The sequence below is a fragment of the Rhinoraja longicauda genome, chromosome 7, assembly GCF_053455715.1.
Source record: "Rhinoraja longicauda isolate Sanriku21f chromosome 7, sRhiLon1.1, whole genome shotgun sequence".
Classification (NCBI taxonomy): Eukaryota; Metazoa; Chordata; class Chondrichthyes; order Rajiformes; family Arhynchobatidae; genus Rhinoraja; species Rhinoraja longicauda.
Window position 1 is genome coordinate 58379244 of NC_135959.1, and position 15845 is coordinate 58395088.

The 15845-nt window shown below is 40.2% G+C and overlaps 1 protein-coding gene across 1 annotated transcript; it reads right to left on the reverse strand.

Annotated features, from left to right (window-relative positions):
• Positions 1 to 8975: 8975 nt before the first annotated feature.
• Positions 8976 to 14013, reverse strand: fzd4 (frizzled class receptor 4). The gene is made up of 2 exons (XM_078402679.1): positions 13451 to 14013; positions 8976 to 12457 (listed from the first exon to the last, which is right to left on the reverse strand). Exons 1-2 carry the CDS (start codon positions 13703 to 13705, stop codon positions 11126 to 11128), a joined length of 1587 nt encoding a protein of 528 aa, XP_078258805.1. The 5' UTR covers positions 13706 to 14013; the 3' UTR covers positions 8976 to 11125.
• Between the last annotated feature and the right edge of the window lie 1832 nt (positions 14014 to 15845).

Sequence of the window (15845 nt, forward strand, 5' to 3'; positions counted from 1 at the left end):
CAGGACTCAAGACTACAAGACTCATAGAACGGGCTATGCTCACAATGCCAAGTTCAGAAAATGCACAGTGTAAACACTGCACATTTTGGAGAATACAGAGCGTCAACATTTGTATGTCAGGAAGAAGTGAAGTCATGGAAGAATTTTAACATCAGAATGAGAATTCTGAAATCGATGTGTTGGTGGAATATAGTTACAGTGCCCTCCATAATGTTTGGGACAAAGACCCATCATTTATTTATTTGCATCTGTACTCCACAATTTGAGATTTGTAATAGAAAAAAATCACATGTGTTTAAAGTGCGCATTGTCAGATTTTAATAAAGACCATTTTTATACATTTTGGTTTCACCATGTAGAAATTACAGCAATGTTTATACATCGTCCCCCCATTTCAGGGCACCATAATGTTTGGGACACAGCAATGTCATGTAAATGAAAGTCGTCATGTTTAGTATTTTGTTGCATATCCTTTTCATGCAATGACTGCTTGAAATCTACAATTCATGGACATCACCAGTTGCTGGGTGTCTTCTCTGGTGATGCTCTGCCAAGCCTGTATTGCAGTCATCTTTAGCTTATGCTTGTTTTGGGGGCTAGTCCCCTTCAGTTTTCTCCTCAGCACATAAAAGGCCTGCTCAATTGGGTTCAGACCAGGTGATTGACTTGGCCACTTAAGAATTGACCATTTTTTAGCTTTAAAAAACTCCTTTGTTGCTTTAACAATATGTTTGGGATCATTATCTTGCTGTAAAATGAACCGCCGGCCAATGTGTTTTGAGGCATTTGTTTGAATTTGAGCAGATAGGATGTGTCTATACACTTCAGAATTCATTATGCTACTACCATCAGCAGTTGTATCATCAATGAAGACAAGTGAGCCAGTACCTTCAGCAGTCATACATGCCCAGGCCATAACACCCCCACCACCATGTTTCACAGATGAGATAGTATGCTTTAGATCTTGGGCAGTTCCTTTTCTCCACCATACTTTGCTCTTGCCATCACTCAGATATAAGTTAATCTTTGTCTCACCTGTCCACAAGATCTTTTTCCAGAACTTTGGTTACTCTTTTAAGTACTTCTTGGCAAACTGTAACCTGGCCATCCTATTTTTGCAGCTAACCAGTGATTTGCATCTTGCAGTGTAGCCTCTGTATTTCTGTTCATGAAGTCTTCTGCAGACAATGGTCATTGACAAATCCACACCTGACTCCTGAAGAGTGTTTCTGATCTGTCGGACAGGTGTTTGGGGATTTTTCTTTATTATAGAGAGAATTCTGTCATCAGCTGTGAACGTCTTCCTTGGCCTGCCAGTCCCTGTGCAATTAGTAAGCTCACCAGTGCTCTCTTTCTTCTTCATGATGTTCCAAACAGTCGATTTTGGTAAGGCAAAGGTTTGGCTGATGTCTCGAACAGTTTTATTCATGTTTCTCAGTCTCATAATGGCTTATTTGACTTTCATTGGTACAACTTTGGTCCTCATGTTGATAAACAGCAATAAAAGTTTCCAAAGGTGAAAGACTGGAGGAAAGACTGGGTGCTGAGAGCTTTCTTATACCTGCATCAAGGAGGCAATTAAACACACCTGAGCAATTACAGACGCCTGTGAAGCCATGTGTCCCAAACATTATGGTTCCCTGAAATGGGGCTCTATGTATAAACACAGCTGTAATTTCTACATAGTGAAACCAAAATGTATAAAAATGGCCTTTAATAAAATCTGACAATGTGCACTTTAACCACATGGGATTTTTTTCTATTACAAATCTCAAATTGTGGAATTCAGAGGCAAATAAATAAATGATGGGTCTTTGTCCCAAACATTTTGGAGGGCACTGTAAGTGTGGGTGAATGAAAACATGGGTGATGGGCAGGCAGGATTTGTGGTTAATGTTCATACCACAGAATTTTGAATGACCTCCAATTTGTTGAAGATAGAAAATAGGAGATGGGCCAGGAGAACATTTGAATAGTCGAGCCTGATAAGTAACACACAGTTGTAAAATAATGCAGAATACAGAATACACATCCAGTTTTCTACAGAATGTGTCTCGGAATACAAAAGTGGCAAACATTTATTGTGCATCGCTATTTACCTACGAGAGAGGTTGTAGCAAACAGGCCTTGAATAATTAAAATCTGTGTGGTTCTTCCATGTTGCTGTTACATTGGAGTAAACAGGCTGGCTCAGAAGAAGTGATGAGATGGAACATTAACAGGCTAGTGTGACTTGGAGCAGATCTTGGAGATATTTCTGTTCTATTGCCTGTTATCCATGTATTTTGATGTGGAGGAGTTGTAGGATTGGAAGTGCTCTCAAGGAAGCCAGGACAAATGTTTGCAGTTCATCTTGTAATCAGGTAGTCTGTGTGACACCAGATGTACACTAATAATGAAGGGAGTTTAAGATGATGGATAAGATAATAATCAAATAGATTTGTCTGCCTTCAATCTTGAGTTTTGTGAGTATTTTTACGGCTGCATAAATCCAGGCAACTACAAACTATTTAATAGCATTTCTGACTAGTGACTGCTGTTGCAATGTGAAAGTCAAGAGATGAGCTATTGCCACAGAATATCAGCCTCTGTCCTGCTCTTGTACCCATAGTGCATATGCAATTGGTCCAGTAATCGTCCAGCAATCAGAGATGCTCAGGACATTAATTGCTACTTTGCTCTGCTATTGAATGCCAAGGGATACGGGTGGATTTTCTTAAGGTTAACATGGTCATTGATTGAGTTTACATGGGGCAAATGTTGCTATTTAACTGGACATTGCATGCAGACATGAACGATACCATCGTGAACAACCATCATTGAACATTCCCACTTTTGACTTTAGGATGGACTTGAGGAAGTACTACAGAGATGGCCTGGATCTGAACTGAATGAACTCCAACAAGCTTAGCAGTTTTCCTTTGAGCTGGATATGCTTTCCCCTTGACATATTTCCCCATTCCCTTAAATGAACTCTCTAATGCCACATTTCATCAGAATGTGAGCACATTGTCCAGGGCAATTACTTTTATCTCAGCTCTGGAATTCAACCCTTGGTCCATGTTCAGACCAAGGTCTTAATTGTACCCAGGGGAAAATGAACCTGTGGGTAAAAATGTTATACCTCAGGTACCCTCTAAACCTCTTAACTCAAAACCTGAACCTAAACCTATAACCTAAAAGCATAACTTTTGCTGTGAGGAAAAGTTTCCAGCTATTTATAATATCTACTGCCCCCATAATTTTGTACACCTCTATCAAGACCACCTCAGCCTTGGAGAGGGTCCAGAAGAGGTTTACAAGAATGATTCCAGGAATGAGTGGGTTAGCATATGATGAGTGCTCGACAGCACTGCGCCTCTACTTGCTGGAGTTTAGAAGGTTGAGGGGGGACCTCATTTAAACCTACAGAATAATGAAAGGCATAGATAGAGTGAATGTGGAAAGGATGTTTCCACTGGTGGGAGAGTCTAGGACCAAAGGGCATAGCCTCAGAATTAAAGGGCGCGCCTTTAGAAAGGAGGCGAGGAGGAACTTCTTTAGTCAGAGGGTGGTTAATCTGTGGAACTCATTGTCACGGAGGGCTGTGGAGGCCAAGTCAGTGGATATTTTTAAGGCAGAGATAGACAAATTCTTGATTAGGGTCAAGGGGAGAAGGCAGGAAAATTGGAATAGGAGGCAGAGATCAGCCATGATTGAATGGCGGAGTGGACTCGATGGGCCGAATGGCCTAATTCTACTCCTATAACTTGTGAATTTGTGGAAGCAAATCCAAAGTATACAGACTCACCTCATGACTGAAACACTCAATCCCAGGTAACAATCTGATGATCCTCCTTTGCACCCTCTCCAGCACAATCATATCCACACTATGGAGTGGCGAACAGCATTGTATCCGGCATTCCAGCAGTGGTCTAGCGATTTTTTAATAAAGTCATTCAATAACCTCCCTGCTCTTATATTCTATGCCCTGGCTAATGAAGACAAGTATTTAGTACACATTTTTTGCCACCAATATGTTAGGAACCTCACGACTTTTATACTGAGATCTCCCTGTTCCTCAATACTCCCTAGGGTCCTATTAATTCTTGCATTGTCCAACCCTTGTAAGTCCTCCCAAATTGTTTCACCATGGAGATATCAATTACACCTGTCATTGATTAGCCTCAGACTATCCTGCTCACTATCAACACATGATCTATTTATGAGTCATCTGCAAACTACTAATCATTTCTCTTACTTTCAGATCCAAACTGATAATCTAGATAACAAACAGTAAGGGTCCCTGCACTGATCCATGTGGTATTCCACTTGTTACAGGTTTCCAATCACAAAAACAATCCTTTACCAGCACCCTTGCCTCCTATCATTCAATTTTGCATTCAATTTACTGAATCGGATCCTGAGTTCCCATATTTCGGATCAATTTTTCCATTTGAATTTTTCCATGTTGGATCTGGCCAAAGGCCTTACTGATTAGATACATCAATTGGACAAGCCTCATCAATAGGTTTAGTTAATTCTCTGAAAAAAATCAATTAAATTGATCAGAATGGAACTCCCCATGAACAAAGCCATCCGACTATCCTTGATTAATCCTTGCCTTTCCATGTGTAGAGTAATCCCATCCCTTCGATTGGTTTTCCAATCAATTCCCTATCACAGATGTTGGGCTCACAGGCTTGTAAGTATCTGACTTTCCCCCGATGCCTTTCTTGAATAGAACTACTCCACATGCTATCCTCCAGACACCTGACAACTCACTTGGTCAATCAAGATTTAAAAAGGTCTGTCAAGGCCTAGCAATTTCCTTGCTTTCCTTCCATAGCAGCCTGCCTTGCATCTTATCACACTTGGGGATGTAACTATCTTTAAGGCTAGCTGCATAATCAAGGATGGGTCTCACCCTGGACACTCCCTTTTCTCCCCTCTCCCATCAGACACAAGGTACCAAAGTTTGAAAACGCACACCTCCAGATTCAGGAAAACGCATACCTCCAGATTTCTTCCCAGCTGTTATCAGGCCAGCTAGAGAGCTACCATCTACCTCATTGAAGACCCTTGGACAATCTTTAATCTGACTCTACTGGACTTTAACTTGCACTCAGCTATATTTCCTTTATTCTGTATCTGTACACAGTGGACGGCTTAATCATGTATAGTCATTCCACTGACTCAGTAGCATGCAACAAAAGACCTTTTCACTGTACCCCGGTACACTTAACAATAATCTAAACTAAGTCTGCTAAGACATCTGATAATTCCCTCGTTCCAATGGGCACAAGTTCCTGAATTTCATCATTCCCCTCACTGAACTCTACAATTCCCATGTCTTCCTTTGTAAATACAAATGAGAAGCATCTTGTGGTGTTCCACAAAGGTCAGTGCTGGGACTCTCACTGTTTCTTCCAATACATTAATGTATACAACTATGTCCTGCTCCTTTGTGAATACAAGTGAGAAAGAAGCATTGATGCATGACTCATGTGTCCTCTGGCTCCATTCACAGGTGGCCACTTTGTCCCTAATGAGCCCTAGACCTTCCCTGGTGCTCTCATACCCCTAAACATTCTTACAAGATTCTTTGGGATCTTTTAAAATCTTGTCCACCATTGATATTTACTGTCTTATCTTTTATATTTATTTTATAAAAACCCTCTCCCGCACCCTGCCCCCACAACTTACACTTTCGATGCTCTTGACAGGCCACACCTGTTTTCCATTCTCTTCAACTACTATATGCTTCTTTGTTCTCTTTATTCAGCCCAGAATATCCCTTCACATCCTGAGTTCCTCGGACACTATTCCTACCTTTCACTCAGACAGACATATGCTGGCCCTGAACTCTTATTGCTTCACTAGCCAAGGCAAGAATAGAGCACAGAAACAGCTGATTGTAATCTGTGATTCACCATAATTGGAGTGATATCAGAAATGTGTGGGCTGCAGGCATCATGAATCACAAGAGAACAGATGAAAAAACAGGTAAAAGCAGGTCAATTGATCAATGATGAGAAATCCGCTGGCTACAACTGGAAAAACAAAATTAATTCACTACCGGAAAAGTTTGAGGTAATAAAGGTAAGCTGGACTGACATCTTAAAATCCATCCTGACATATTTTACCTGTTTATAGAAGTGTAGATGGTTGATAAAGGTAGTGCAATAAATAGAAGCTTCCTGACAGAGTAGCAGACTCAATTACATTAGGTACACCATGCCTCCCCGGTCGTGGATTAGAACTGTTGGACCCCTATCCTGGTCACCTTCGAAGAAATTTAGAAAGAGTACAGTAAAGGATGGGTGCCTGGAATGGGAAAAGATTGTCTGGGATTAGATAAATTGTGCATGGCCCATATGGGTCAAATGTGCTAATATTCAGAGCCCTGGTGTGCATTCAGCATTATCCAACCCTCAGAACGTTGAGGGAAGTGTACTCCAGTGCATATACTGATGATGTTAGGAAGTGAAAAATGGGATCCTGTGGATGATTTAAATAAATGTAGTGCATGAGAAAGAGGGATAACATAGAATTAGTGCGAACGGGTGATTGATGGTCAGCGTGGACTCAGTGGGCCAAACGGACAGGTGTCACATCTCCAGTAGTTGCAGGGGAAAGTACCTGGGGAGGGGTGGTTTGGGTTGGAAATGATGTGAACCTAAGATTTGTGGAGGGAGTGGTCTCTGCAGAAGACAGAAAGTGATAGGAATGGGAAGATGTGCCTGGTAATGAGATAACATTGAAGGTGGTGGAAATGTCAGAGAATGATATATTGGATGCGGAGGCTGATGGAGTGAAAAGGACTGTCCTTGTTCCGTCTGAGGGGAGTGGGAGTGAGAGTGAGAGCAGAACAACTGGACACAGAGACCTCTGGCTTTCTCCCTTTGTGGGAGTGAGAGCAGAACAACTGGACACAGAGACCTCTGGCTTTCTTCCTTTGTGGGAGTGAGAGCAGAACAACTGGACACAGAGATCTCTGGCTTTCTTCCTTTGGCTTCACAATATGTGCCTCTTCTATCATCTTTTATCTCACATTTCTTGTCTTTTCATCTCCAACCTTGTTCAACGAATGAAAAACCCCTCTCACCTGTATCCACTTATCATTTGCAAAACTTTGTCCTGTCCACACCTCTCTTCCAGCTTTCTTCCCTCCACCACAATCAGTCTGAAAAAAAGTCCTGACCCAAATCACCACCTATCCATGTTCTCCAGAGATGCTGTCTGACCCGCTGTGTTACTCCAGCACATAGTGTCTTTTATATCTTACATAAATTTATTTCCTGCCTGTGTGGGTAGGAAGCGAATCTGTTTCCCTCAGCTTTCTGATGGAATAATGGAAATGACTACTTGCCAACTATGTGTCCACAGATCTAATGTAATGATATATCCAAACTTTGCCTAAATTTTGCTTTATTGATAGTTAACCAAGATGTGAATATTCAATATGTATTAGCAGTAACTTTTGTACAATGTAATTATACATCAGCTGGTAAGATTGACGTCAATAATCAGGCAAGGTCATGAAACTCATGATTATTTATCAGTTGACTTCGGCAAATGTAGCACAAGTATCTTGAAACTAATCACAACAAAGAGAATAACATTGTAAAAGAAACTTTGGAGAAGCCTGAAGTGCAAGAAAAAATTGTTTCAAAACTTGTGCCTGCAACCTCAGTCCTGATAGGCAGTGGCTAAACACATATGTTGGCATCCATCCATATGCTCTACTACCAAAATGCAGTTGCATTGAAGTCACAGAGTCACTAATGCTTTGTAATGTATTTAACACTTCTGACTGAGGAAACATTTCTAAGTAACAGATACTCAAAAATCTAAAAGAACTCAAATTTACAAGCAAAAATCAAACTGCTGGAGGAACCTTGCAGATCAAGAAGGAATTGTTGACATTTTGGATTGATATTTTAGAAAGTTCCCGCTGTGTTCCTCCAGCAGCTTGCCTTTTGCTCCAGATTCCAGCATCCGCAGTCTCTTGTGTCTCCAGAGTTCATAATAGGTTTGTTATTGAAAAATGAAACAAATCAAATATTTTGTGGATAATTAAAAAGGAGCTTTTGGTTGTTAGATGGGAATCAAATTTAGTGTGTTGTGGAGCTTTGGAATCCAGAAGAATCTTTTACTTTGTGGTTAGATAATCTAGTACTACAGAAATAGAAATCTGTGAGATTGGAAATTCATTTCTTGAAAAAACAGCTAACGTAATCAATGACTTGTCCCACTCCGATCATTCCAGGAAACAAATGCTTCAAAGCAAGCACCCCCAGTCTCAGAAACAGCTTCTTCCTCTCCATTATAAGGCTTCTGAACAGTCCTTTCATAAGCTGCCTGATTCAGTTTTACTCCATTGCAGACATTGGAATGTGTTTAGGAACTGTTACGCCTCCAATGCTGGGAACTATATTCTGCACTCTGTATCTTTTCCTTCACTCTATCTATTATATTTGAGTTTGGCATGAGAGTATCTATATATAGTATTATCAGATTTGAACGAATAGCAAGCAAACATTGCTTTTCACTTTATCCCCTTACATGTGACAATAATAAATCTAAACTAAATGTGCAAGAGACAGTGGTTGGTGTTCTGTACTGTTTCTGAAATTTGGTTCCAAAGAAATTTCATTGCAACTGTTCCCATATTGCACCTTGATTAGATGCAATTGAGAAAAAAATCATGATGGCTTTCAAAATGGTTAGTACGAAAGAGCTTCATTAAAATGTGAATGCTTTTATTTTGCAATCCATCAAATTTACACTGTTAAGAAACAAAAAATAACTTTGTTTTACTTCTTGTAATTTAAATAATGAGACAAGTCTTTTTTACAATCATAAATTAGAAATTTACAGTGAGTACATTTACAAGTGATAGACTGTTTTTTGAACATTTCTGAAAACTGTTAAAAGTTTTGAATGTCGGGCTTTCCTTGGTGATGTACCCCCCCCCCCCCCCCCCCCCCTTCCCAAATAATACAGAATTCATCTGCACTGAGCAAAAGATGTTCTCATGGGCATTGACAAACAAACATGCAATAATCAATGACGGGTCTTAAACTGACAATTAAATCCAGAATACTGTGTACATATTGACTGTGGGTTGGACATGTGGGGACACACTAATAAGTAACTAACATTCCCAATTACTACAATCCTGTTTTGAAAATGCTGCACAATTATAGTGAAGCAGTTTTTCACTTATTTATTTCTTGTAACAATATTTTGCAAGGGCAAAAATGAACAAGTCAAATTTTAAATTGACTGCAGTCAGCCCACAGATTTAAACACAACAAAAGTCTGTAAAATTCCAACTGGATTGCTTTTTCCAACTATGTAGCATGTGAACATGCTGAAGTGGGGATATACTGAAGATGCAGCTGACTGTGAGTGCGGACGGGGCCGCCAGACTATGGAACATCTCCTGAGCTGTTGCATGCTGCATGACACGTGTACTGTAAAGGATCTTGCAGAGGCCAACGACGTGGCACTAAAATTTGCTCGCTATTGGCAAACTGTTGTGTGATGACATGAATAAATAAACCTATGTAGCAAAAAAGAAATAGTTTTCTTGATCCCTCCACATACGTGGATGTGATTTTCTCTATCACTCAGTTTGGAGCCTTTGCCATTACATAAAAAGCATCTTGGTAAAACATTTAAATGCTGAATTCTTCTGTCACTTTCAAAACATATTTGCAGTTGCAACACACAACTTTTGTAAGAATGCCATTCTATGGACATTAAAACCTGCATATTGAAAAACATAACTAAACAGAAGAGAACCTATACATATTTACTGGGTTTGTTGCATGATTGATTACATTAAAATAATTCAAGTCACCCCAAGATGCATATTCTTCCTTTCCCTTGTAACAGAAAGGGCTTTTCCTAGCATTTACTTCTCCTTCATTCATATTGATGGGATTGTATAAAACACAGAAAGCTGGAAATACATAGTTCCAAAGAGAAATAGATTATGACAATTCAAATTAAGCGTATCCCACTAAATTAGATTTTCCTTTTTATTTTGTGATTGTCTGCATTTAATTTCTAGTACAATTTCTTAATGGCAGATTTCCATCCTTGTTGATTTGTGAGCATAGGTTCATTACAGGGTTCATTATATTCTCTTCATATCTATTTTAGTTTTACAGGCACAACACTAACAATCCTCAAAGGATGAATTATCATTAATGACCTCTGCTGACATTTATGCCTAAATGTAGAAAATATCTTTCTTTAATGTTGCAGTGAATGGAAGACTTTGCAGTCAATCTGCTTGCAAGGCACTGAGGATTTTAAATATGTGGGCACACGTCGATTAACATGTATCCACGATCAGCCTGCTGTGTTTATAGTGCTTTTATACAAGTTCATCTACACATATAAAACAATGAGGCAGATGTAATGTCCAGAGATATTAATATATAACAGCCCATTTCAATACATACAAAGATTGGATATAGTGCACTTTGCTGTCCAGATTGCAATACTGGGCTATGGTTGTGCTTCAATCATATTTTGCTCCACATTTCCAGTGTACAATACTTAATGCCTATGTAAACGGTGGTAGGACACTTTAACTGAAATCTCTTTAACTGAATATCCATGTAGACATTACAATATTTATGGATCAAGTGGGACTAGCACAGTTTGGCATCTTAGTCAGTATGGAAGAGCTGGACTAAAATGCCCGTTTCCATGCTGTAAGGCTCTTTTATTCTAATTATTTGTCTGACGCTTCTTGTAAAAACCTTTCTTTGGCTTACCTTCTCTGTATTTCCACAAGTTCTAAATGATTGCCCAGAAGATACTGTGCAGAGATATTACATCTTGAAATCTGGTGAACCTGGTCACCACCTTGGAATAAGTGGCTACATCCTTTGAGAGTGTAGACTCAGGAAACATTACATTAGGTGATTTTCAATGTTTCCCTAAAACTATTAACGGATTTTCTCAGAAGTTGTCAGAGAAACTTTATTTATTCTGAACTTTCTAAAAATGATGCACAATATCATGAAAAACAAGGCAAATTTCATTTGTAATGCTTTGAAATCAAGCTTATGTAAACCCACAAAAGGGACATTGTTCTTTGCTCTTCGAACATTTTAGGCAGTTATACAACAGTTTCATTGCCTTTGGTTGGTTTAACCGAGACATCTCCACGTTTATCTCGTTTTGTTTGGCCTGAACTCACAAGTCTATTTGAACACTTTTGCCAAGTGTGGAATGTTTTGGCTGACCAAATCCACATGCCAGAAGTGATGCCCACCAACAATGACATGAAAATCTTTAACATCTCCACTGCTGTGTTCGAATCGTCTGCTGAACGCTTGAAAAGATTCCAGTTTGAAATCTCATAAAAGTAACAGGCAATAACGCAAGTGGCTGGGACTGTGTACAGAACAGAAAAGACCCCGATTTTTACCATCAGCCTTTCCAGCTTATCTGTTTTGGTCCCGTCTTTCTGAAGGTTTGATCTGATTTTGAACAAAGCCACCAGACCGGCTGCTATGAACAAGGTTCCAATAACCAAGTAGGTGAATAAAGGAGCGACCACAAACCCAGTGACTGCGTCCATGTTCTGGTTTCCAACATAACACAACCCCGTGAGTTCATCGGCATCCACGAGGCGCATGATCAGAATAACAATGGTCTTTACAGCGGGGATGGCCCACGCAGCGATGTGGAAGTAGGAACTGTGCATCTCTATGGCCTCGTGTCCCCATTTGAGACCAGCGGCTAAGAACCAAGTCAGTGTCAGAATCACCCACCAGATGGAGCTCGCCATCCCAAAAAAGTACATCAGCAGGAATACAATGGCACATCCAGTATTTTTGAGACCTTCTTGAATTAGCACAGGCTCGGCAGCGTCCTCGAAATCACATGATATACGTTCTCTGCCCACAGTGAGTCTGACTATGTATGCGATGCTATAAATGTTGTAGCACATGCTGAGGAAGATGATTGGGCGCTCTGGGTACGAAAACCGAGAAGAATCGATTAGGAATGTCAGAACTGTGAAAGCTGTTGACAGAAAACACAGACTGGCCCAAACCGCCATCCAGATATCAGTGAACTCTTTGGCAGATCGACTGTACAGACCCACGTCGTAGCCACACTTCAAGGCGCAAGTGAGACTTCTCTTGACCCAGACATAATGGTCCAAGTTGCCGCCCGTGCCCTGGCACTCTTGCTCCGCTGAGATGGTGGTTTTGCTGGTGTGAAAGGGGATGTCTTCGTCTCCCGGACCCTCCATGCACATGTGGTTGTGGTCGTTTTGTGGTGGGAATTTGCTGCAGTTTAACGCCTCGGGCCAACTGAAACCGAATTCGTTTAGGACAGGTTCACATCTGCGCTTCACAGACTGGCACATACTGCCACACGGGCCGATCGGTATGTCGATTTTCTCCGTGCACATCGGCACATAAACTGAGCATAAAAAGAACTACAAAAAAAAAGGGAAAAAATCGTTCAAGAATAGCAATTATAGATAACACAATTCTCGACTTAATTCCATTACCAATGACGCTAATGTTTTCGACGAATTCAACTGACTGTTTACAGTTCTCTAGGTCTCACCCATGGTCTGTGAAAGATAACGAGTTTGGTTTTACACTTAACTATGAACCTTTTCCCTGACTTTTTAAAAAAAGAATTGGCAGGCTGAAATTTTAACTAGATTATTCATTTATTTGATGTGTGGGACGTTTGTTAGTTGCACAGGTCTCAAGTTCTGTCGCAGCATATTGAAGCCATTTGCCTCTTCAAAAAGAAAAATGAGGAATACTCACCTCATAAATAAAACTCCGCGTTTACCCCGTGCGTGCGGTTTCAATATAAAGCACCACCAGTCACTAAAGGCTGTATCTAAGTACTTTTGTATCTGAACTGCATCTAGAAATCATTAGATGTTCGTCCAGCCCCATCGTTAAATTGCATTGGAAATTGAAGGCTGCTGATAAAGGATGGGGATGCACTTGAAATCCCACGCACAGTAAATATATGTGGTTCATCTCTAAAATAGGATTTTATTTTTAAATATTTTAAAAGAAATACTTAAATGCACGGTAACAATTCCATTCATGCTCTGCTGCATGAAAATCACTTTTTTCTACACTGTGTACAAATTTAATTAACTTTTTTAAAAAGTCTACACAGTGGATATTCTATTCCACGCAGTACTCGCGCCATTTGAACTGAGGTCGTAATTCTCCTCCACTGTTTAGCATCATTGTGTTTTAGGATTTAGGACCTAATTACCACGACCTGCATTAGCAATCCACATTTTTAAAGCAAGCAGCTTTTTCGGCCGCTGTACACTATTTATCAACTCACGCACGCACTTGAAGTAAAATTCAATAAACATGCCGACCTCTGACAATGGAAACAGTGACTCAAAGGGCAAATTATAAATTAAGTGAAATCCAATGCTACAAACCTGTAGTTGGCTGGAACAGCCATATTGAATCAAAGGTGTAAAGGTTTGTAACTGTAACTCGGCGTCCGTTTGCAACTCATGGCCCACTGGGTTCGGCATTTTTGTCACATTGTATCCCAAATTCTGGCACATTGAGATTTTGATGGGATCGCATCTCCGATCGTCTTCGTCCCCATATCCGTCCACAGCTCCGAGCTTATGTTGAAAGACCGTGAAGTAAAGTACTACGAAATCCAATACCGAAATCCAATTCATTTCCTTACAATTGTCAGGACTTCCTAATTCTGCCGCAGTGAAGCATTAAAAGTCATAAACATAACTCTGCTACAGATATGTGGGACTTTGAACAACTTGTTTCTCTCATTTGAGTCCGGATTGTTTTAAGTTACTTGATCTTGCTCAACGACATTTCTTCTTGGATAATCGATGCAAGTTGAATGAAATCATAGCATCTGATGTTGTCGAATCCAGCGTCCACGGAACTCAGCCGTAACCATTGGCGTCGCAAACTCCAAACGAGCACACACATCTTACTCCCGTCCTCACTGAAGGTTACAAAAAATCTTTCAGCCTTACACTCTGGAGCGAAAGCCCGAAATTGACATCTGAAACCTCCACTCAGTTCGCTGATTTCCCAAGATGAGCCGCCAGTCAAAGCAGGGCTGGAAGGCGGGTCCGATGAGCATTCCAGGTTGAGTCTGAACTTTAGTTGAAGAGCAGAGAGCCAATCCCGAGTGCGCAGAGTTGGTTCCGCCCCATCCCCTCCGAATGCCTCTGTGATTTTATTCATCGCCCGTTTTCATTCTCCACAATGACAGGTGCGAGTGAAGGTGCAAAATAAATTTGCACGTACAGTTCGTACGCGCACCGGGACACAAATGCCCACATTTCAAATCTGAATGAACAGACGTGAGGCGGTCGCTTATTTAAAACTAAAGTTTTGCATAAGATCGTTGGTTAGTCGCTTCTGTTCCGTAGTCAACTTGTTTTACTCTGTGCTGTTAATCGACATACGTTAAGCTGACATTTCCATTCCATTCATTCTCCGATGGATATTGGTGGAAATACCATTAAAAAATCTTGTGTAGGAAAGAACTGCAAATGCTGGCTTGCACCGAAGATAGACACAAAATGCTGGAGTAACTCGGCGGGACAGGCAGCAACTCTGGAGAGAAGGAATGGGTGAGCCGAAACTTCACCGATTCCTTACCTGCAGAAATGGTGCCTGTCCCGCTAAATTGCCCAGGCATTGAACAAATCTTATTTCCCCCCCCCACTATCTAAAATGTAGATAGGTATTGCGTTACGATACATCGGCTTTATTATTGTATATCACAGTGTCTATTGGAAATCAGCAGCACAAAGAGGACTACGCTGCAGGTCCGTGAAGAGACTGGTTTCAAGGCGTTGACCTAATGAATCTAAATAACATTTCCTTTTTATAAAATTATGGATTCTGAATGGCTGCCCGCGAAGTTTATCTTTAATACGGAAAATACATTCTGTTCGCTATTGTTAGGTATCCATGATCTCCAAAGTGGGAAAAGTAGCGTGGAATAATTAAAAACTCTGGGATCTCAACATCGCTGATCCAAGTCGATTTTAAAACGAGGGATTTAGTCGCAGGGTTTCCTCTTTATATTTACGACCAAGACGGCAATAACAATGATTTGGCTTCCTTCAACGATCGACATCTGGAGACGCTATATATCAACTCGTGAAAAGAAAAGAAACACAATATTAAATCAAGACTACCCGAGGAAATGTTAACTTAATAACTAGATTTATTCATGCCTTTTCACACACACTGGCACACATACAAAGATGTACAATATTAATTTAATATTGGTGAAAAGTTACATAGCAATAAATAAAAATAATCATGTAAGATTACTCAAGAGCTAATAATGTGATTCACGGACATAGCATTACATAATCTGCTTTTTATAGTGTGGCATCGACCTATACAATCAATCTAACCATGATTTATTTGTACGACCATCGTTAATTAGATTCCACCAGTTATTTCCAGGTCATTCAATTTACTGCAATGCAATATAATGTACATTCAAATTACAAAATAACTATAAAAAAACATTCATGGGGTAAAGAAACAAAAAAAAACACACCCAAGGATAGGTTAGAAGTTATAGGATATAAATTCAAACAGCTATCTATTTTACCAAATTACTGCAATAATTTGGGTATATAACTTGTAACGATGAGTTGATAATCTTATTCAATGAACCCAGAACACCAATCTTAGTCCCAGTGTAGCAAGAGCAAGGAGCTGACTGTTGACTTCAGCAAGGGAAAGCCAAAGATCCATGAACCTGTCTTCATCAACAGGTTGGCAGTGGAGAGAGTCAATAACTTCAGGTTCCTGGACAGCATA

Bases quoted from the DNA above. Each gene is read 5' to 3' on its own strand.
- fzd4 (XM_078402679.1), bottom strand. From the start codon at position 13,705: ATGAATTGGATTTCGGTATTGGATTTCGTAGTACTTTACTTCACGGTC. The intron at 12,458-13,450 runs GTTTGTAGCATT...TTTTTTTTGTAG, and splicing joins GCTGTTCCAGCCAACTACAG to TTCTTTTTATGCTCAGTTTA.